Source organism: Podarcis cretensis (assembly GCF_951804945.1).
Source record: "Podarcis cretensis genome assembly, chromosome: 1".
NCBI lineage: Eukaryota > Metazoa > Chordata > Lepidosauria > Squamata > Lacertidae > Podarcis > Podarcis cretensis.
The window spans coordinates 31,928,052-31,950,793 of record NC_137170.1 but is presented as its reverse complement, the minus strand read 5'-3'; the positions used below and the strand labels follow the sequence as shown (position 1 = coordinate 31,950,793).

Here is a 22,742-nt window from a genome sequence, read left to right as displayed (position 1 = left end):
GCTATCAGCCTTCTTTATGATCCAGCTCTCACTTCCATACATCACTACTGGGAAAACCATAGCTTTAACTATACGGACCTTTGTTGGCAAGGTGATGTCTCTGCTTTTTAAGATGCTGTCTAGGTTTGTCATTGCTTTTCTCCCAAGAAGCAGGCGTCTTTTAATTTACACCACTATTTGTGATGGCCCTTCCCCCTATTCTGAGGCAAGTATTCCTTGTGGGATTAGAAGCCAGAGATCAGAATTAAGAATTTAAAAAGAGCATGCTGGATCAGGACTACAGCCATTTAGTCCAGCATCCTCAAAGTGGCCAGCCAGAAGCCTGTGCGAAAGCTGTAAGCAGGACCTGAGTGCAACAACCCTCTCCCCTCCAGCAGCGCTGCCAGCAACTGGTATTCAGAATTCATAAGGCAAAGTCTTGTATAGTAAGCAATGCTCATACTGAACAAAGAGGCTGTTGCGATGTCATTGTGTAATGCCAGGAGGCCAAGTATCAGGAGATCAGATGGATTTGAACTTCAAGTCAATGGAGTAAAGCAAGCAAGCATACAACAAGTTGCAAAACCCAGGAGACTGGTCAGTGTGAGAATAAAGGTAGAGGAAATGTAAAGAAGGAGCAAACCTAGGTACAAAAGGAGGTTAATTTACCTGCTGAAGGAGTAAGTTTGGAATTTGTGTCAACAGTTGGAGGAAGAAGTTGAGGAGGACTAGAGGAAGACCCTACTGCATGGCTCTTTAAAGTTTTAAATAGTGTCTTGGTTTTTCTGAGATGGTAATAAACAATGCTTTAGCATAGCATTTGTCCAGCATAACCAAATATGAGTTTTTCCATCTTTGAGAGATGACCAACCTGTCCGCAACCAATAAGCAAATTACAGGCATTTGCAATCAAAGGTAGCATTATCCCTTTCAAACACAGAACAAAAGCACAGTTTAGGATCTTATCCTAACCACATTCTCCAAACTAGAGAATAAGTTCCCCTGATTCCAGAATGACCAGCTTTCAAGTGAGCATAGTATAAAATGAAGCATTTGTTGCAAATGCTGACATCTATTGGCCCTAAGGAGAACCGCAGCATTAACAACTAGAGTGCTGAACTTTTAAACAACGGAATCCTACACTGTAAGTGCACCTTAACTTAGAATCAAGTCTCACTGAGTTCAGTGGAGTTCACTCCAAAGTAAGTGTGTATTTCTGATTCAACACAATCCGTTTAGATAATGGTTACTTGTGTTAATGCAGACTATGATAATCTGATGATGACTAATTCTGGTTATGCCTCAAAAGTCAGTGCTGAACCTCTTCACTTGCTGACACGTCCAACTTTGCAATCACATGATTTTCATTTATGACATTTGCTTTAAGTTTCAATTTCATTATAAATAAGGACTTCGCCCCCCAAAAGTAATCCCAGATACGAAGACCCATCTCACATATGTGCATGGGGAGATGAGCTTTTGGTCCTTCCTCCATCATGCAAATTAGAATGCCAGCTCAGCCTAGTGGGTGTACAAAACTGCAAATACAACAGCAGGATGAAAATGTATTAAAGAGTAGTTAAGATAAGTGATTAGTAAATAGCCTGACTGTTTATCCACCTCCTAAAACATGGACATAAAGCCACTTTAGACAGCTAGACCATATGGGATTTTTCCTTCATTCTTTTTGAGCAGGGCTGGCCCTACCATTGGGTAGAATCAGGCCACAGGGGGGCACAGAGGCAAGGTGTTGCTGGAGAGAGCTGTGGGTTGCCCTGCACTCCCTGCTGCCCTCATGTCTGGTGCAGGATGTGGCCCTGTGACAAGTGTGGAAGTGAAACCCAACTGCAAATCCAGCTGACTTCTGTACACGGAATGTGGGGCAATAATCATCTTGTCCTTCACCTCGGGCAGCAAAATGTCTTGGGTCAGCCCTGCTTATATACCTGCTTTCAAGAGTAAGAGAGAATTTCCCTAATCCTAGCAGCTCTAATGGAAGAGGAGTCTCTGTTGATCTCCTCCTAGCTCTCCCCACTGTCCTCTCCATAAAGAATCCCAATGTTTTGACTCATTTCTTCATAATGACTGACCACTGGGTTTCCTCACCTTTACAGAATGTTTCTGCACTAGGCAGCCTGACCTGAGGTAGAAAACAGAAAGATAAATCAGATTCGAATCAGTAAAAGCAGACAGATAATTCTAACCCTCTAAATATTTTATTGGTCTCAAACACAATAGATTTATCCACCTTTATGGCATCCCATTTCTGAACGCTCCAGGCAGCTCTCAATACAACAACCATGTAATAAAATAATGAGGATGAAACTACTACTTTTATTATTATTACAATTATTAATTACCTTCTACACCACCACCAACTCCTTCTACATACCCTATTAGTGAAAGTTTTGTAAGAATCTGTCAGAATATTTGAAGAACCAGTGCTGAAGAACAAAAATTGCTGGAAGGCAATCAATCAGGTTTCTGCGATACTTCTGGACTAGAAAAAAAAGAGAGCAGCACTAAAGCGAATCCTTCATCTCAGTTATCTTCAAAAATCCCCACTCCTCAGCTGCAAAGAATTTCTTGTTTTACAATATGTGGCTTGTTGGACTTTAACCACATTTTGCTGCTTCCCAGCCTACTCCCACCTCTGGCCTTTTCCTTCCACTGAGCTCCTTTGGAATTTCCAACACATTCCATCACCACAAGAAGCTCAGATCATGTCCTCTTTGCCTTAGAACCGTAACTTTCCCCTTATTCTTAATATTTGCATAGCTGCCCCCAATGGTGTTTAGAATTTTCTTTTGGTCCCTTCAAGTAGAGAGTTGCTAGGTGTTCCCGAGTTCCTTTGCCTTCCATGGGTACAGCTTTCCTCATCAAGGCCTCTTCAGGAACAGGGCTGTCCCCTCAATTTCTTTTTGTTGTGCAGGAGCTGTGCAATAGGGAAAGGGGGCCAAACTGTGATTCAGTGAAACTGACTGGCAGTAGGTTCAGGACAGAAAAAACAAAGCACATACAACGCGCAGTGAATGGACCAATATAAGAACGTAAGAAGATTCCCCTGCTGGGTTAGGCCCAAGGCCCTTCTAGCCTAGCATCCTATTCTCAGTGACCAATCAAGTGTGACTCCAAGCACCTAGGATTTGGAGGTGTTGAGAAGAATGCAATGTCATGCTAAGATCAAGGCAATGCTCCATCAAGGCAAGCATTTGGGCTTCCATGAAGGAATGACCAGCCCCCTCTGTTCTCTTGCTATGCACTGATCCATGGGTTCTCCTGAAACCCCACCCCCAGGAAATTGTGTGTGTGCGAGGAGGAAGAGGCAGGAAAGCCCTGTTGTGGAAGTGGAAGTCCTTGAACATAGCCATCATAGCTAGTAGCCACTGATAGCCTCCCCCACCCCCATGAATTTGTCTGAAGTCCTTTTAGAGCCTTCAAATTTGGTAGGTAAAGGGATCCCTGATCATTAGGTCCAGTCATGGATGACTCTGGGGTTGCGGCACTCATCTCGCCAAGGGAGCCGGCGTACAGCTTCCGGGTCGTGTGGCCAGCATGACTAAGCCGATCTGGCGAACCAGAGCAGCGCACAGAAATGCCGTTTACCTTCCCTCCGGAGTGGTACCTATTTATCTACTTGCACTTTGACGTGCTTTTAAACTGCTAGGTTGGCAGGAGCAGGGGCCGAGCAACGGGAGCTCACCCCGTTGTGGGGATTTGAACCACCGACCTTCTGATCGGCAAGTCCTAGGCTCTGTGATTTAACCCTGGGAGTCCTTTTGGCCTTGAGATGGTAGTGAGGGGAGAAGTTCATGCTTTTTCTTCATTTGTGGGCCTTAGAGGCAATATTTTGTTTACTTGCACAGAAGATCCTGATTATAAGGTCTGCTACCCAGGGAAGCACAAGTGAGTTTTGTTTGTGCTAGTCCTCTGGAGCAGAAAGAGTGCCATTGACTTGTTGCATTCTCTCCTCATGCCCACCTGTCATTTTATATCTGTCTGGGCACAGGCTGCCCTGGAGTATATGGCTGGAAAACACTGGGTACGTGCACAGTGTTGCTGATGCACTCAAGTTGCAAGCCTTCGGTATATGACCCTTTCCTGTGTGTAGAACACAGTGCAATTTAGGGCATGAAAATAATAATAAATGTCACTCCACTTAACTTGAAAGCACAAGGGGGAGAAGGAACTGCATGAGCGCAGCTGTGTAGGGCTCATCTGGTTTAGCTACAGGTCAAGAGCGAGGTGAATCTGCGCTGCAGGGGCCTACAATGTGTTTTCTTGGCTCTTGAGTATGTTATTTGTCCTTAAAGTCATAAGAAGTGAATTTAAGTTCAAACATCTGACATGAAAACTGAATAATATCCTAGTTTAGAAAAACTAGTGAAAGCACAGGAAACAGGAAATGATGTTTGTGGCCAAGCTGACCTATCTATGATGGTCACTGGACCTGCTATTGAGCATTCTGCCTGATTTTTTTGCTCAGAGGTTACACAACATTGGCTAGATTCTGATTTCTTTGAGGGGAGGTCAGACACTCTCCAGTGCGTTTCCTCATCACTTTCCTTATTGCAAAAAGTGGGGAAAGTGGGTTTGTTGCAACCTTGCATCCCAACAAAACCAATAATAGGGATGGCTGGAGACAAAAGTGAGTGGGGCCATCGCTTGACACAGTCTCTCCCTACCCAATGGGCTTCGGGGAGGGACGGGAGGGACAGGCCACTCTTGCCAGAGGCCTGAATCAAACAGTTGTAGAAGGCTTTAACCCACATCTCCTCCCATCACTCTATCCATTTTGGCTCCCCTGCATTACCTCCATGCGCGACATTCAGGCTGCAGGTTCTCAACCACTGGACTAGGGAGTTAGCCATGGGTGACCCAAGATTCCACACAACAGATATTAAGTAATGAGTTTTCCAGTCATGAAACTACAACTAGAAACAGGGGTCTAATCTCTCTAAGGTAAATCACACAAAGAACCAGGCCTAGAATTTTGCATTTATAATATGCTACCCTAGTCTTCAGTTCCAAGATGCAACACCTTCTGCCAAGATGCATGCAAACCAACCCAAGATGCATGCAAAACCATTTTATAGACTTGTTACAGTAGAACATGTTAAACCTGCCTAGCTCATAAATCGTTCATATGCTATTATTGTGCTTGCATGCCAGATGAAGTTTGAACTGCCTGTTTAATACTGGAAAGGTAATTGACCTTTCTTACCTGCAGAGCCTATTCCTCATGATGTTTATCCATTACAGCTAGTAAAATGCCTTTCCAAATTAGTTCTAGCCCATAAATGAGCCATAAACAGAGAATGCATCAAACTAATGCCATTGACATTAGTTAATGGTTTTTAGTGTCCGTAGCCGGCTTATCAACTCTGAATTTATATGTTTTTAATCCTTAACTTCTTGCAGAACCAGCTACCTAATAATCACAAATGCTACTCTACAGTGGAGTGCGGTGAAATGTTGCATAGGGGAACAGTTAGGGCCAGAGACACCAGCTTGCGAGGCGATGGAGGAGAGGAGAGGGAATGTTGCGTACACAACACTCTTCCCTTCACCAGGCCTCAGACAGAATGATGGAACCCTGCTGCCTCCCTCCCAAAACCAGGACTAGCTTAGTCCCCCTAGTCCAGCCTAATCTAGTGGATAGCACTCTGTGTTAGAGAAGCAATCTATGCCTCCAGCGACAAAGTTTGCTTCCAGATTACCTGTTTAATTATCATTCAGCCTGATTTGTTTGCAGAGAGATTTGATTACATGTCGGCTATCTAATGAGCATTCATCCTGATTTATTTGTGTGGAGACTGCATGATGTGTTATCCTACACCTTCCAGTGCATTTTCTGTTCACTTTCCTTTTCAATAGAAGTCTGATCTTTTGGGGAAGTGGGTTTGTTTTGCAAGTGCTCCCAAATCAGCTTTAATTGTGCAGTGAGAGTTTGCCAAGATGCAATTGAATCTCACCTGGCAGGGGGGAAAATACAGTCTGGAAGTGCCCAGAATATGTACCTTATTCATCTTTTATGTACCCCTTCTAGAACAAACTCAATACAATTTATCAGGGCAGATGAACCACCTACTAACCGTACCTCCATCTTCTCTGGATTCAGTTTGAGCTTACAAGGCTGCAACCCTTACTTCCTAGATTGTGTATTAAGTTCCACTGAGATCAATGGCACTTGCTTCCAAATAAATATGCTTAGGACTACAATGTAAAAGATGCCGAAAATGTCTGCAGCTGGATTTGATGCCTCTCCTCCCCCTCCCCATCACAAGAGCGGGAGAACATGCTCTTTTGTTTGCATCAGGAGCCAAGTGTTATGTTTTGCAGTGGGAGCTGACCCAGTTCTCTGCTGAATCCGTTATTGACTTGTCGGCTGCTGCTGCTCTCTTTGTACAGAGCCCTGTTCCCCCAACTGAAGGTGCTTGTATAGCATTTCACTCAGTTTTATGAAACTCTGTTCTATGATATAATGAGCTTTTGCAAAAAGAGCAAGTGCTACCGACTTCAACTGAGGTCAGAAGGATCTTTCTACCATTGCACTACAATGTTCTGCTTTATACTGCTGAAAAGCTGTATCAATAGACTTTCTTTTCAGTGCATAACTTACTGCAGTGGTGCAACTAGGGAATTTTAGACTCTGGACTTAACGGTGGGTGGGGAATATGTGTGGGGCTTCACAGCGAGTATTTCTCTTCTCCACCTCCTCCTCATGCTTTACAAATGCTTCTACATTCTTGATATGTTACAGCAAAAAACAAACAGATAACAGTTTGCCAGCCCTGGTTAAGGGTAAATAAATACTCTCAGCATGTGCTGTTTTTCATTCTGTATTCACTTCCGTCAGAGCACCATCACGACCACAAGAACAAGAGTTTGTTTCTGTTGTCCTGATGCGAAATGTATTAACTTGGGAATCAGCACCACATTATTCTAGAAAGGGATAATATATTTTAAAACTAAAAATAATGCAATGAGCATCTGTTACCATGCACAGCCAGCTACCCCTCTCATTTAAAAAAGAGTTGAGAAGGAAGGATGTGCAGGAGTTTGCGCCATCCTCTCTGGGCCCCTAGCTGCCCATATACCTGTTTGGATCTGCCCCCAACATCTGCTGCTTTCTCGGTGGTCATTTGCGACCCGGGACTTCGGCCACTGACCTGCAAGCCCCGTTGTGCTATGGACAGAGAGTTGGTTCCCCGCTCTTTTATCAAGTCGCTTTTGCCTCGGGCAGCGAACCAGGAAATAGGAAGCAGCTTCAGCCCCCGATTCTACCGGCACTTTCTGCGCCCCTCCCGGGGCTTTTTCGCGGGACGGAGAGAGTTGCCATAGCAATAGCAGGAAGCAGCGCAGAGGGGCGGGGGGCAGGCAGCCAATCCGCGCCCGGAGGGGCGTGGTGGTGGGCGTCCAGGTAGCTCCTTCCAACGGGGGCCGGGGGGGGCGGTGGTTTCTGGCTGACGCGCCTCGGTGGGCGGGGCGTGGTGACGTGCGCTGTGGAGGCAAACCTTGAGCTGGCAACGCGAGCCGCGAAAGGTGAGCGCAAGAGGAAGAAAGTCCGGCGAGGCGAGGCGTGCGCGCGGGGGGCGCTGGCGGCACGGGGGCTGCTGGCTGAGGGAAGAGCGAGGGATCCCCGAGCCCGCGCTGGTGTCCCGCCGTCGGAGGAGGAACTTGTCGCTCAGCGCGCACTTCCTCGGCCGCTATGGTGAGCGGGGAGCCGGAGCTGGGAGAGAAGCGGACGGGGTACCGAGCCGAGCCCGACCTGCTGCAAGAGTCGAAGCCCGAGCCGGCGGACGCCGAGACGCCCAACGGGTCGGCGCCGGGGTCGGTGCCGGAGGTGCGCCTGACGCGGCGCCGCTGGGCAATCGTGTTCCTCTTCAGCGCCTATTCGTTCTGCAACGCTTTCCAGTGGATCCAGTACGGCAGCATCAGCGTCGTCTTCGCGCGCTTCTACGGCGTGAGCCCTTTCGCCATCGACTGGCTCTCCATGTGCTACATGATCGTCTACATCCCGCTGCTCTTCCCGGTCGCCTGGCTGCTCGACAAGAAGGGGCTGCGCCTCATCGCCCTGGTGGGCTCCGCTCTCAACTGCGTGGGCGCCTGGGTGAAGACGGGCAGCACGAAGCCAAACCTCTTCCCCGTCACCGTCCTGGGACAGGTCGTCTGCTCGCTGGCCCAAGTCTTCATCCTGGGCATGCCGTCCCACATCGCTTCCGTCTGGTTTGGGTCCCGGGAGGTCTCCAGTGCCTGCTCCATCGCTGTCTTTGGTAACCAGGTAGGTGGCAAAATATTCAGGTATGCATTAAGCCACCGGTTCCCAAGTTGTGATCCACAGATCACCAGCTGTCCACAGGCTTGACTCAGATCCTTCATAGTGCATCTGTGGCTGAAAATTGGAGGTGGTGCATCCGTTGCCTTTTAATATTTGAACTGATTTTTAATTGCATTTGTGTTTGTTATATTGTACTTTGTTGTGTTGCAGGTTGAAGTTTATAGAATTCAGATTGTGTCTTTCAAAACTTAAATACAGCTTTTCATTTATAAATGTATGAATCTCAAAGTGATTCAACTACAGCGGTTCAACTGCAACAGCCACAATTAAAATAAAACTCAAATATCTACAATCAGGAAATGCCAGGTTAAAAAGGAAGGTCTTTGGGAAAGTGCCCTGTTGTCAGTGCTCACTTGATCTCTACAGGGATCTCTGGTCACACCCACACCTTCCATTAAAAGCACATTTTATGGGGGGGGGGCTTTTTGTATTAATCATTGTGCATTCGCCACCAAAGCAGCCACTATGTGTCCTGGTGCCTCTTTCAGATCAATTGAGCAAGTTATCATGTCACAACAATGGCAACACCATCAAAATAAATAAATTAGTGGGTGGGGGCACAGAAGGGACAAAGTACGTTGAACCTTGTCCAACATATGGAAATGAAAGAAGCAATCAAAAATACAATTACAAATCATACAGCATCTAGCACCATTATATTTGCTGCAATAGACAGAAGAATCATCGAGTGGTCCACCAATATTCTTAGCAGTGGTCCATGGTGAAACATGGTTTGAGGACCACCAAATTAAATAATACCAACTATTTCCATCTTGTTCAATAGTATAAGGTCAGAGAGAAAAAGATGCTGGGGGCTAGAGGAAAGGAGGTAGTCCTTTCCTCTACATAAGACCACATAACACCGGTCTTGAAAGATCGACATTGGCTCCCAGTACGTTTCAGAGCACAATTCAAAGTGTTGGTGCTGACCTTTAAAGCCCTAAACGGCCTCGGCCCTGAAGGAGCGTCTCCACCCCCATCGTTCTGCCCAGACACTGAGTTCCAGCACCGAGGGCCTTCTGGCGGTTCCCTCGCTGCGAGAAGCCAAGTTACAGGGAACCAGGCAGAGGGCCTTCTCGGTAGTGGCACCTGCCCTGTGGAATGCCCTCCCATCAAATGTCAAAGAGAAGAACAACTACCAGACTTTGAGAAGACATCTGAAGGCAGCCCTGTTTACGGAAGCTTTTCATGTTTAAAAGACCACTGTATTTTAATATTTTGTTGGAAGCCGCCCAGAGTGGCTGGGGAAACCCAGCCAGATGGGCGGAGTATAAATAATAAATCATTATCATTATCATCTGATCTTGAGAGGGCTCATCCATGTTTTTGCTTGCCCCATGCCTAGAAAGGACAGGCCCACATGGTTTTCCACTTGACTCACTCTTTCTAGGCACAGGTCCAAGTAGTTTTCTCCATTCTCAAGGAAAACCTGCTCTTTAGCTCTAAATTGGAGCAAACATCAATCCATTCCAGAGCAAACCCAAATTGCTATTTGCCATTGGCCCATCTGGGGTTCTAATTCCCCTGCCAATCAGCTGACATCACACTGATTGGTGGGTGTCAGCTGGTGGGCAGGGCTGGTGGTGTTCAGTTCTTCATTGGTGGTGTGCACTAGTTCCCTGCAGAGAACTGGTGTTCATAGATAATGCAACAGGATGGTACACTTACTTCATCAGCTGATCAGCAGGGTGGTGTTGGTGTTAAATTCTGGTCAATTTGCCTGAACAAATCACTTTGTATTGAAACCCCTGTGATCAGGAAGGGGGTTGAATCAAAACTCCTGCTAAAACTAAACACCCCCCCCCCCACTTTATTGGTGTGCTTTGATGTTCCAACTTTGGGACTTCAAAACACCAAATAACATGATGCCATTGTTGATATCAGATGATTTACAGGCAGGCCACCCACCTCTCAAATTTGGTTTGAGAGACCAATCCTGATAAGGATCTGACCTGTGGAGCCAAACAGGTTCCCCGCCTGTGATCTACTTTGTAGGCTAAATGCTTGCTAGCATAAAGGAATCACTAACCAGTGGAAAGTAACAGTGGCGAGTAAATCTAGATGTAAGACGTGTGTTGCTATACTTCCTCAGGCATGTGCATAGCTGGTGCACCAGCCTAAATTAGGCATAAATTCTCCTGGCAAATCCTGGTGCAAGGCAGAACCCAGGAGGATGCCCAGACTGTGAGTCTGATTCTTCAAGGTGAGTACCGGTACTATCCCATCCAAAACAGGCTGAATCCCTATTCCAGAGTCTGCGTCCTTCCTGACTGGGAGTGCATGTATCTTGTTTAAGCTTCCATTTATTCATCCAGCCCATTACTGTCCCTAGGGATGTGCTTCTGCTAAAGTTCAGTACAGTGATACCTTGGTTTACAACCATAACCCGTTCCAGAGGTCCGGTTGTAAACCAAAACAGGTTGTAACCCAAGGCGTGCTTTCACCAATGGGGCCTCCCCCCCCAAAAAAAATTGGTTGTAATCCAAAATAAAAATGGGTTGTAATCCAAAAAAGGGACACACTTCAGGGTCTGATGTGGTTGTAATCCAAAATGGTTGTAATCCAAAACGGTTGCAAACCAAGGTACCACTGTACCTTTTCTAGCTAACAGCAGAAGTCTGGAACAGTGTTTCATGCTCTCCGAACAGCATAAGGTGGTTTTCCGGATTTTTATTACAGATAGGTAGCCGTGTTGGTCTGCCATAGTCAAAACAAAATAAAAAAATTCCTTCCAGTAGCACCTTAAAGACCAACTAAGTTAGTTCTTGGTATGAGCTTTCGTGTGCATGCACACTTCTTCAGATATGAGCATGCACACGAAAGCTCATACCAAGAACTAACTTAGTTGGTCTTTAAGGTGCTACTGGAAGGAATTTTTTTATTTTGTTCAGATTTTTATTGTTACTGAATTTTCAGAACTTCCTTATGAAGTTAAAATAACAATCCAGTTATTTTGTGCAGTTTTTTCCTCTCTCTCTCTCTCTCTTTTATTTTACTTCCTACTGTATTTCTTACTGGTTTCCTATATATGTGTGTGTGTGTGTGTGTGTGTGTGTGTGTGTATATATATATATATATATATATATATATATATATATGTACACCAACATTTATAATACTGCATGATTGTAGTAAAACCTCTACTCTGATAAATATTAAAATTATCAATAAAGACAGTTAAAAACAATTAGTGGCTCTCTTGTGATACTGGCAGCAGATCTGAGCTCTATACTTCCCCCTCCTTTCAAAATTGGCTTTGTTATCAGAGAAATGGCTTCCTGGGCAGGGGAAAATAAAGGAAATGTACGTGTACATCAAAGTACGATTGTCTCTGGTGAGTTTGTTTGTACATGATGTGGCGGAAGCGTTCAGTGTTTTCTGTCCTTCCGCAGGGGTAGCCAGTGTGGAATCCAACAGATGCTCTAGGCTAGGACAACAATTCCCATCGTCTGTGACCATGCTGGCCGGGGCTGGTGGGAGTCCAGCAATATCTGCAGACCAGATATCTGCATTGGCTCTAGTGCTGTCTCCCTAAATGCTGATTCTGCTGCATCAAAGGGAATTCCCACATGCATTTGCTGCTTTTATCTTGATTAAGAGGGAATCCCAGGACTCTCCTGCTTTTGCATTTGTGGTTAACCTCACTGTGAAACTAAGGCCTTCATTTTAAATATAAGATCATGCAACTAACCCTCCAACCCTCAAAGACTGTGGGTTGTATTCAGCAATATGCTCTTCTGATCCTTCTGCCAATGCAAGCGTTTTAGCTAGCCGGTTGAAATGCTCTCCTTTCCCTCCCTGCCCAGAGCAAACGCTGTTCTGGAGTTCTCCAGAAACCCTCTAAGCCAATTTGGGTGGGTACCTGAGAAGAGGAGAGTTGGGGAAGCCACATGGTTCAAGCAGAAGTCCTTGCCAAGGGCTCATTAGGTGAATCATACCCTATTAAGATAGTGAGAGGACCACGAGGCAGTTCATAATAAAAATCACAAAAATACATAACGTAGTTACAAACAAAGACAGTGCTCCCCTTGCAGTTTAAAAGGCCATGTTTCTGTCAGAATAGGTAGAGACAGGTAGGTTTTTAATGTTTGATACTTTGTTGTCGTTTTATAATTTGTTGGAAGCTGCTCAGAATGGCTGTGGAAACCCAGTCAGGTGGACAGCAAGCAAATAAATAAACAAATAAGTCTAGCTGCTTTATAATAGCTTGTATTTGGAACATTTTCTGTGCAATGAATGGCCACCATAGGGGATGTATTAGTACTCCTGAAAACTTGATGGATCCTCTTACTTGAAAATCTTTATTTTCTTGCCAAGTATGCTGCTCTCCAGTTGTTTGTCCTAGACAGAATATTATTGCTAGCATCTACTGTGCTCAATAATGATGTTCTTTTCTAAAATCAGGATATTACGGAGCTGAACAAGAACAAACAAAATAAGTTTCCCTCCAGCTCCTGGATAAGAAATGCTCTGTGTTCAGGTTCTTCCCCCTCACAGGTGTGGATTGCTGAAGGCAAAAGGGAAGTGCCTGATGCTGACATGCGCAATAAGAAGATGCCTTGGCTTTCAGGCGCACTTCTGCACACGCAGAAGATATAGGCATAATAATAGCTGTGATCATTAAAAGTGAGTGTCGTTGGAAGCAAATGTTTCCATATGAAGGTGATGGTGAAGATTGCTGTACACATTTGAAAGGAGATAAGTGTGCTTGTCTCACCGGACTGAAATTGCACGTCCTTAAGAATGCTCTCTCACAACAAGTACCATTGATGCATTTTAAATGACTCTTCATAGCAGAGACACTTAACTCTGTAAAACTGTTTGAGCTGTTAGAGACCTAAGTCAGCAGCTGAACAGTTCCTCTGCCAGAGTTGTCTGGAAATGCACACATGCAGACAGAGGGAGAGAGAGGGGGAAGGGAGGAAAGAAAGAAAGAAAGAAAGAAAGAAAGAAAGAAAGAAAAGGTCAAATAGAACTCAAAGATAGAACCTTTCTATGGGATTTGACCATGGGTCGGCAAACTAAGGTCCGCGGGCCAGATCAGGCCCAATTGCCTTCTAGATCCGGCCCATGAACGGTCCAGGAATCGCAGAGTGGATCACCAGCGCACATATTCTTTTCCTCTCCCTCCCTTTCCCTCACACGGTTGCGCTTTTCTCCTCAGGGATGGACCAATCTTGTCCCATGCCTGGCGCCATCGATAGCGGGAGTCAGATCACCCGCCTGCCTGCCTCAGCAGGGCAGTGCTGTGAAGGGGGCATGTGACGCCAGCTGCCGGCCGCTGCTGCATTTTCCTCCTCCTCCTCCTCCCTCTCCCTCAGTCTGCCCTTCCTTCCTTCTCTGCGCCGCTTCCTCGCACGCTTTCTTCATCCCTCCCTCCTTCATTCCTCCCATGGCATTCAGGCAGGCTGTTGCGGTAGCCACAGCCGCCGCTTGCGGGTTGGCAGAAGGCTCTGTCTTCACAGTGCCCCTTGGGAAGCGGTAGCAGCAGGTGGTGGGTAAAAGCTCCGGCGACACTCTGGTTCCCCTACCTCCGTCCGCAGCTCCTCCGCTGGGGCTGCTGCTTCTGCCTTTGCCAGCCAACGCAGCCTCCTACTCTGCCATGGCGCTTGGCTGGCTGGAGAAGCCCAACTGCAGCTATTGGGACAGCAACTGGGACAGGTAAAGCGAAGCATCTTCAGGCCTCTTTGCGGGCGGGCAAAAATCGTTCCCCCCCCCCAAAAAAAATATAGTTGGCCCCCCACAAGGTCTGATTGACGGTGGACCGGCCCCCTGCTGAAAAAGTTTGCTAACCCCTGGATTTGAGAGTGGGATTCCTCTTTTCCCTAAAGAGGGTACAGGTCATAGCTGTCAAGTGTCCCTTATTTGAAGGGACAGTCCCTTATTCCAGCACCATGTCCCGCTGCTGTCCCTTATTGATGGATGTCCCTTAAATGTCCCTTAAAGGATGTCCCTTAAATTTCAAAGGAAGCAGCTCCTCTCCCTCCCTCCCTGCCGGCCAGGGAGGAGGGAGGCTCCAACTGTGTTGCTTGGCTGTGTTGCTCACCCAATAAGAAGTCTAAGAACGACTGGGGGGGTGGAGCTTGCATGCACTGTGTGTGGCTAGTTAATGCAAGCTGAGGGGTTTTTTGAATGCTGGACACCATTTTGTTGCATGTGCTGCTGCAAACTTTGCAGTGCAAAGCCAGGCCAGGGAGTCATCTTAAGTTGAGGCTGCATAGGCCTTGTGGTGCATGTGATTCAGATTCTAGTCAGTTGAACCTCTGGTTACAAAGTTGGTTGGACAGTGTTCTCGAAGCTACCAGCATGAGTTTGACCAGACTGCAGGAGGACAGGAAGACTGGAGTGCCTGGAACAGGTGAGGCTGCAGGTCCATTATTTTGGCTGGTGGTCCCTTATTTTCAAGGCTGCTGGTCCCTTATTTTCAAGTCTGTAAGTTGACAGCTATGGTACAGGCTACTGTAACAAAGAGTTGACTTTTGTAATTTTGCAACATTTGCGTCTGCTTCATGGTGTAACATAGATACTTATGCAGTAGAAACATGTCAACGCGTTTGCCCGCTGCTTTGCACTTGGGCAGGAGTCCAGGGGATGCTGGCATATTTGGGGAGCATGTTGCCTGGGCATATTGCCTGTGCTGCATTTTCATGGTGCATTGTTTAAGTATTTGATGTGACCAGAGCCTCTTTCTGCCAGATTTCATGTGTCTCCTTGGTTGAAATAAAGTTGATTTATCTTTCTGATGTCTCACTCTGTTGGAGTCTGGTAATTATATTATAGTGCAGAACAAAATAGTCTGGTTAGACTGCTGGCTGAAAGGATAAAGAAAACTCAAGGCCATTCTAAGTACAGGTTTACAGATGGCCAAGCTGGAACCAAGAAGATAACAGTTAATACTGATACCAGTGGTCTTAAAAATTTCAGCAGCATCCTGTACGAGGCCAAAATTCAACGACTTTCCCAACTCTTCCATTCTGCTCAATTCACTACATTATAATTGCAAAGCCCTTTGTGTTGGCACCAAGTGCACCAGAACCAGTCGCACTCCCCAAAATCCCCCTCTGCTGATACTGAACTTGTAGAAGATACAGTAAGTAAAACCTGAAAGGAAATGATCTTCTTTGCCAACAAGTAGTTACTGAAAGAGAAGGAATCAGTGAGGAGGAAGAGCAGATTGCCTTTCTATCTCTCACAATTTCCCCTGCTTCAGGTAGCTCAAGATAGCATCTAATTACCAACATTTATTCAAAAGGCTTGTCAGCTAGTGCGTTTGCCCCATTCTAAATAATCCCCACTTGTGCTTTTTCATTGTTTAAGTTATCACATGATTTCTTGGAACACACCACACACAATGTTGCAAGAGGGATCTATGAGACTCCTTCTGCTTTCCTGCTCTCCAGCTGAGTATCTTGACCTTAAACCCAGAATGCAAACACTGAGATAGGGAGACAATGTTTTTGGGTTGCCATTGGGGACGTGGTACGTTAGACATATCTTGTAGATTTTGCTTTTGTTTCAAGGACAAAAGTCTGGATAGTATCTCTTATAAAATGTTGGATGCGATATCACAGAGTACTGTTCCTTGAGCTGTTCATAATGTTTTTAGTAGCCCTCTGCCTTTCAGCTAGGCTGTCATTTTGTTTAGAGGAATAATTTGTCTGGTACTGTAGTTTTTTGCTGTAGTGACCCAACATGTTTGACTTATGTTTGGTGGCTATCCAAAGTGGGCTTTGCTGTCAAATTAATTTTTTTTTTTTGCATTTTATTTACTGTATTTTTCGCTCTATAAGACGCACCAGACCACAAGACACATCTAGTTTTTGGAGGAGGAAAACAAGAAAAAAAATATTCTGAATCTCAGAAGCCAGAACAGCAAGAGGGATTGCTGTGCAGTGAATGCAGCAATCCCTCTTGCTGTTCTGGCTTCTGGGATAGCTGCGCAGCCTGCATTTGCTCCATAAGACGCACACACATTTCCCCTTGCTTTTTAGGAGGGAAAAAGTGAGTCTTATAGAGCAAAAAATACGGTATTTGTTAACATTCTTATATTACATCGGTAAAAGTTGTCATATTACATTACAGGACTTACTATAATATAATTTCCAACATGTATACAAAATTTATATACAAATTTTATATACCTAGAAAGAAAATGAAACAAAAAAAAAGAACAAAAAGAAAAAAGAACCCCCCCGAATCATATACATACCAACACACTAGACTTCCTGTCTATCCCGTTGTATATTCCTTTTTTTACAAATGAATGTACTCTTATTATTGTATATTTCTTTACATTTTATCTAATACATTCCTATATCAATATGTGCTCTTAGTCTTATTTCTCAACTCATTCTCACTCCAACGTCAATCAAATGCTAGCATAGATAGTGAACCTATACTGTATTTTTGAACATATGTTTTATATCTATCCCATAAATTTTTCCATAAATTTTTGTTTTGAATTGCCTCTCAGGGTATTTGTTAACTGCGTCATTTCAGCAAATTCTTGTAACTTGTAATGCCAGTCCGTTATTGTTGGGGCTTCTTGTTCCTTCCACCCTTTTGCCACCGTCTGAGCTGCGGCCGTTGCATATAAGAATACCTCCCTAAAGGCCTTCGGGATGTCCCTGCCAACAATGCTTAACAGAAATGCCTCTGGTCTTTTTAAAAAAGTTATTCCGAACATTTTTTTCAACTCCTCGTAAATTAAGCCCCAGAACACTTTGATCTTCCTACATGTCCACCACGTATGATACATGTCGCCATTACTCCCACCACACCTCCAACAAGTATTCGCTAAGTTTTTATACATCTTTGATAGTCTTGAGGGGGTGAGGTACCATCTGTGCTGCATCTTTTCTTTGATGTTATAACACGCCGTAAATCTCATATTTGTTCTCCAAAGCTCTTCCCATTCGGCCATCATTATTGGACGTCCAATGTCCTGTGCCCATCTAATCATTGTTGTCTCAACCTCCTCCTCCTTAACTTCCCATTCCAGGAGGAGTCAATATATTCTCGAAATTACCCTGATTTTATTATTTATTAATTCTGTTTCGAGTTTAGAGGGCTGATTATCAAATCCAATCTTTTTATCTTCTTTAAATATTTCATATATTTGATGGAGCTTTGGTGTCAAATTAAACTAGATGTAATTTCTGCAAATGAAGTCATAAATGGTAATGGTGTTCGGTAGAGACTGCCTTTAAGTTCTTGCATATTATGTTATGTTATGATTACATTACATTATTATTATATTATATTATATTATATTATATTATAATATAATATTACAATAAAATATGTCCTGATACACAGACTGGCAGGGTGGCCCTGGACATTTTGCCACTGTAGGCAAAATGCCCCACCACCTGACACACCCGCACCCTGATCCATGCCCCCTCCCTACCCCCAGTGTTGTGCCCACACTGTTGCTGGCCTCTCCACCACAACTGCACCCTTGTCTGCAGCTGCACCCTCACTGCCTCTACGATGCAGCGGCAGTGGTGAAGGTGCAACGATAGCAGTGAGGGCAAGGATGTTGTGGCAGCAGCATGGGCAGTGAGCTGGCAGTGGCACAATGGCAAAGCACGGGTTGGATCTGCTGCCGAGGCAAATTGCTTCACCTCACCGGCTTTGAGGGTAGTATGCTGAGCCAAAGAAAAGTGCATTGGATAATTGCAATATGCTTTTCCAAACATTCACACATACATTTGTAGTACCCTTAAATATGTCCCTCACATATTGTGACTACAAATTCCTGCTAGCCAGCTAGATTAACCCAACCTTGCTGCTTTAACTTTGCCCTGAATGTGAGTCCAGGAGGGCCAGAAGTCTGTATATGAAAGGCAAGTTTTATTTGAGTACTGAACTAGGATGTGCATTTGATTGTAGCAAAGGAGGGGGACTGAAATGAGCTGGGTGAGGGTTTGGCAATGGAATATCCCCAAGAAATACCAGAAAACATTTCCACAGAGAAATATATAATATAAATAAATAAAGGTGGCCAAGGAACAGTAATGCCTAATCTTTGCAGTGTTCAAAGTGCTTCATGAGCACCATCGAGTTGCGAATAATACAACAACCCTGCAAGGTAATTCAGTTTTATAGTCAAATATTCTATTTCCAGGGTGCAGGGTGGTCACATCAGTACCCATGTATGAGAGGAAAGTATCTATAGGCTTGTGGGACCCCTGAAATGCACAAAAATACAACAGATCTTAGTATTGGCATCCTCTTAGCATCAGTGGTACATTTCTTGATGTGCAATATACAGTACTTTTCTGTGTATAAGACTAGGTTTTTTTAATTTAAAAATCATGTTCAAAATTGTGGGTAATCTTATACATGGGGCATCTTATACACAGAACAATATGGTAACATTGAAGCTGAGCTTCTCTTGGTGTGGATTTGACCTACTCCAAAGCATCCAGGGGAGCTTTGATCCTCTTTGCTTTCCCTTCTTACTCTTGCCGTGGTGGGTGTTAGAATCTGGACTCTTAGGTGAGAGCAAAAAGGAGATTTTAAAGGACAGCAAGGCCAACTAGGGCTCATTATAATATTCATTTGCCGAAGATGCCCGCTACAGCATAAATGGAAGGTGGAGGAATTCATTTTTATGCTTTATTGCCTGTTTAATGAGATGAAGATGAGATGGGTGAAGAAGATTGTTAGGAAGATAAGATGGGGAGGCAGAAACAAAAGCTGGGTGTTGGTCTGGATCTCCCACAAACCCTTAACCAAGAGGTGGCAAGGTTTTAATGCGGGGGGGGGGGCAGGGGAGGCCATAGTGGTTTGTGAGACAAACCCCAATGCAACCATATGGCTGGATGAAGTGGAATATTCTAATTACAGGAGACACTTCAGATTTGCCATTTACGATCTACAGTGGTACCTCGGGTTACATATGCTTCAGGTTACATATGCTTCAGGTTACAGACTCCGCTAACCCAGAAATAGTGCTTCAGGTTAAGAACTTTGCTTCAGGATGAGAACAGAAATCGTGCTCCGGAGGCGTGGCGGCAGCAGAAGGCCCCATTAGCTAAAGTGGTGCTTCAGGTTAAGAACCATTTCAGGTTAAGTATGGACCTCCGGAACGAATTAAGTACTTAACCCGAGGTACCACTGTAATTGCTTCTAAAGTCCAGGGGAGAAAGTGGAATGTGTGTTGTACAGTGGTAGCTCAGGTTAAGTACTTAATTTGTTCCGGAGGTCCGTTCTTAACCTGAAACTGTTCTTAATCTGAAGCACCAATTTAGCTAATGGGGCCTCCTGCTGCTGCTGTGCTGCCGGAGCCCGATTTCTGTTCTTATCCTGAAGCAAAGTTATTAACCTGAAGCACTATTTCTGGGTTAGCGGAGTCTGTAACCTGAAGCATATGTAACCTGAAGCGTATGTAGCCTGAGGCACCACTGTATTCCAGCAGAGATGTGGCTCCTGAAGAAATGACTGGGTTTGTAAAACTAGATGCCAGCCTGAGAGGAAATTAAGCAACACTGAGACACAAATAGCCTGCATACCACTTTCTGTAGCGCATCTGTTGACGCTTAGCTTGGGCCTGACTGCAGTGCACTTATTTTTGGGATTGGTTGCATTCATGGCAATGGCACATCCAATCCCCACAACCCGCACGTACCAGGGACTTCCTCTCCTCTGCTCAAGGCTGCTGTCCATACATATGGCTGACAGTGGGAATTGTGGAATAAGCACCGTTCCGGGAAGGCTTCACCAGATAGTTGCAGCCTTTAACATTCTGTATGAATGGCTGAAATATTTCCCTAGTGAGGAGGAAATAGGGTGTAGCCATGTGTCTTCTGCCCTTGTGGGTCTTGTAGTAGCCAGCAAAACCGGTGTGATTATTTATTTTACTCTATCTTAGTGCTGCTTTTCAGAAAATTATTGTTTCCCAAAGAAGTTCACATTAAAAAGAGAGGGAGGGAGGGGCATTGTTTACAAAGACACAGCAGGGAAGGGGAGACGGTGGAAGAAGTAGAGGAAGGAAATAAGTTCTTTAAGGCCAGAACAAAGAGGTGAAGAATAACCAGGCATTTCTCTGTAGTTGAGTTTAGGCCATTTTCTGTTTATTTATTTGCTTATTGATGTTTCCTTACTGAATAGTCTTTTGGGGGCTCTTGTTCCTTAGTGGATGTAGAGCATCTTCCCATCTTGCTTCTGTGGTCCTAAGTGCAGCTGGCATTTGGAGTGGAGCATCCTTTCTGCAGGTTTCCTGCAGCTGCTCCTTCTCTGGCTGATGGATGGGACCCTCTTGGTCTCCCCTTGGCCATTACGCTATTCCTGGGAGGCAGGAGGAGCAGCTTCACAGCTCCTTCCCATGCTGCCTTCAGCTGACCCTGGGCAACTCATTTAAAAAATGTTTCTGCTATCCTTTGGTTGGGGGTGTGATTCTCAAGTTCACTTTAGCAAGTTTCTGTGTCTTGGCAAATTGTGGAGAACAACACTCCTTTTGAAATTTAGGTGACTGGTATTGCAAAATGTGTTTGTTTGATATTCCAGCTACATTGCTCTGCTCCTACCTTGTTCTGGAGTGTCCCTTTGATCTGAGTGGTGCTTACTCATATATGGTTTCCCCACACTTGGAAACCTGTTTGGTTCCTGAATCTCTCCTCCTAGACAGTAGCCATTAGAAATCAGACCCTGAGGCTGTACTTTTAGATCCACTTCCCTGTGAGCAAGCTTCATTGAACTCAGTGGGGATTTTCCATTTAAACATGGATAAGATTGCACTGTTAAGGAAAAAGAGACTGTAGGATAAACATTAAGCCAGTTTGACTTATAAAGGCCACAGGTTGGACCTGCAACAATCCCTCCCTGCAACATGCATTATTGTTCCTGGTCCCAGTCAACCACCTTCTTCTCTTCCAGGTCTCTCCATTCCCTTCCTTCTCCCTCTTGCTTTTCCACCCACCCCAACAGTGCACTTCATGCCCAGTGAACATGCTCAGCCATCACTGGGATGCTTTGGGGTCCTATCTCTTTAATCTCTCCCCCCCCCTTTTTTGTATTTGTGCAAACTTTGGTGTTTCCCCAAGTTGGCTAATATTTCCTTTTTAGCATGCGGTTGGTGCGATTTTGATGACAGAAGTGATGACACACTTGCTTGAGTGCTGGAAATAAAGGAAGATGCTGCTCAGTGACTTGAACTTCAGAGATGAATTGTGACCAGGTCAGAAGTCCTTTTTGAAAGTGCCATGCCCTTGTTTGCTTGGTCACAAGATGTGTTCACATTTCCGGCTGTGCTTTTTTCTGTAGGAGTTATATCTGCCTTTCTTTCTTACTCTGCATTATTTTTTAGCTGGTGACCATGCTCCCTGTGGTATTCTGCTTTCCCCCTGAATAGCTCTGTGTTTATGCATTTCTTCATGTAGTTATTTCAGATGTTCAGTCCATAAAGGCTTATTACAAACTCTGCCAAAGCTGTTTTTCTTTTCTTTTTTAAATGAAGTTCAAATTGCTTTTCTAAATGGAGTCCTTTGTGCTATATTAGAAAGCAATATACATTATTTGTGTGTGGTGAGGTTGAGTCAGTCTATTTGTGTTGTGTGCAAACCAGCCTGGAAAGGAGGGTGGAGGGATTGTGGTACTTGGAGGGTGTTTGTCCAGCAGTGGTTTTGCTGGTACCACTGGTCATATACTTCCTCCACAAAAGGCAGTGCTTACATGGGAAAGGATCACGTGCCCACTTCCATGTTTATTAGGGGAAATGCATCCACTTACACACACATGTATTTTTGGTTGGGGTTACCCTCTATGCTGTGGTCCAAGGGACGCGGGTGGTGCTGTGGGTTAAACCACTGAGCCTAGGACTTGCCAATCAGAAGGTTGGCGGTTCAAATCCCCGTGACGGGGTGAGCTCCCGTTGCTCAGTTCCTGCTCCTGCCAACCTAGCATTTCGAAAGCACGTCAAAGTGCAAGTAGATAAATAGGTGCCACTCCGGTGGGAAGGTAAACGGCATTTCCGTGCGCTGCTCTGGTTCGCCAGAAGCAGCTTAGTCATGCTGGCCACAAGACCCGGAAGCTGTACACCAGCTCCCTCGGCCAATAAAGCGAGATGAGCGCCGCAAGCCCAGAGTTGGCCACGACTAGACCTAATGGTCAGGGGTCCCTTTACCTTTACCTTATGCTGTGGTCCACTGAAAATCACTCCCAATATCCCAACTCCAATGCCTATAATTAAATAAAAGGGGGGGGGGATCACAGATATCTTACACTGGGTGTCTGGGGAAATAAAACAAATGAAAGTATAAGATGTATTTGTGTTTGAGTAGAGCTGAAGCATGACTGGAGAAAATAGGGCAAAGTGCAGTGGGGTGTCAAATAAGGCTATATGCACCACTTGAAAAGAGAGGTGATGTCTCTTGCCTTTGCATTCATTTCCTTCCAAAAATCCTGAAAGGCCTGGCAG

At 45.0% G+C, this 22,742-nt stretch overlaps 1 protein-coding gene and 1 long non-coding RNA gene across 4 annotated transcripts in view; one reads left to right on the top strand and one right to left on the bottom strand.

Annotated features, from left to right (window-relative positions):
• Positions 1-2,299: 2,299 nt before the first annotated feature.
• LOC307214360 lies at positions 2,300-7,427 on the bottom strand. The gene is made up of 2 exons (XR_013837976.1): positions 7,152-7,427; positions 2,300-2,914 (listed from the first exon to the last, which is right to left on the bottom strand). It is a non-coding gene; the product is annotated as an uncharacterized lncRNA (long non-coding RNA).
• Positions 7,428-7,545: 118 nt separating this feature from the next.
• FLVCR2 (FLVCR choline and putative heme transporter 2) overlaps positions 7,546-22,742 on the top strand; it is a 52,050-nt gene continuing 36,853 nt past the window's right edge. For all 3 annotated transcript variants that reach the window (XM_079972333.1, XM_079972332.1, XM_079972331.1), the window contains exon 1: positions 7,546-8,263. In XM_079972333.1, coding sequence (XP_079828459.1) covers positions 7,691-8,263 — 573 coding nt within the window. In that variant the 5' untranslated portion in view covers positions 7,546-7,690. The remainder of the gene's footprint in view (positions 8,264-22,742) is intronic.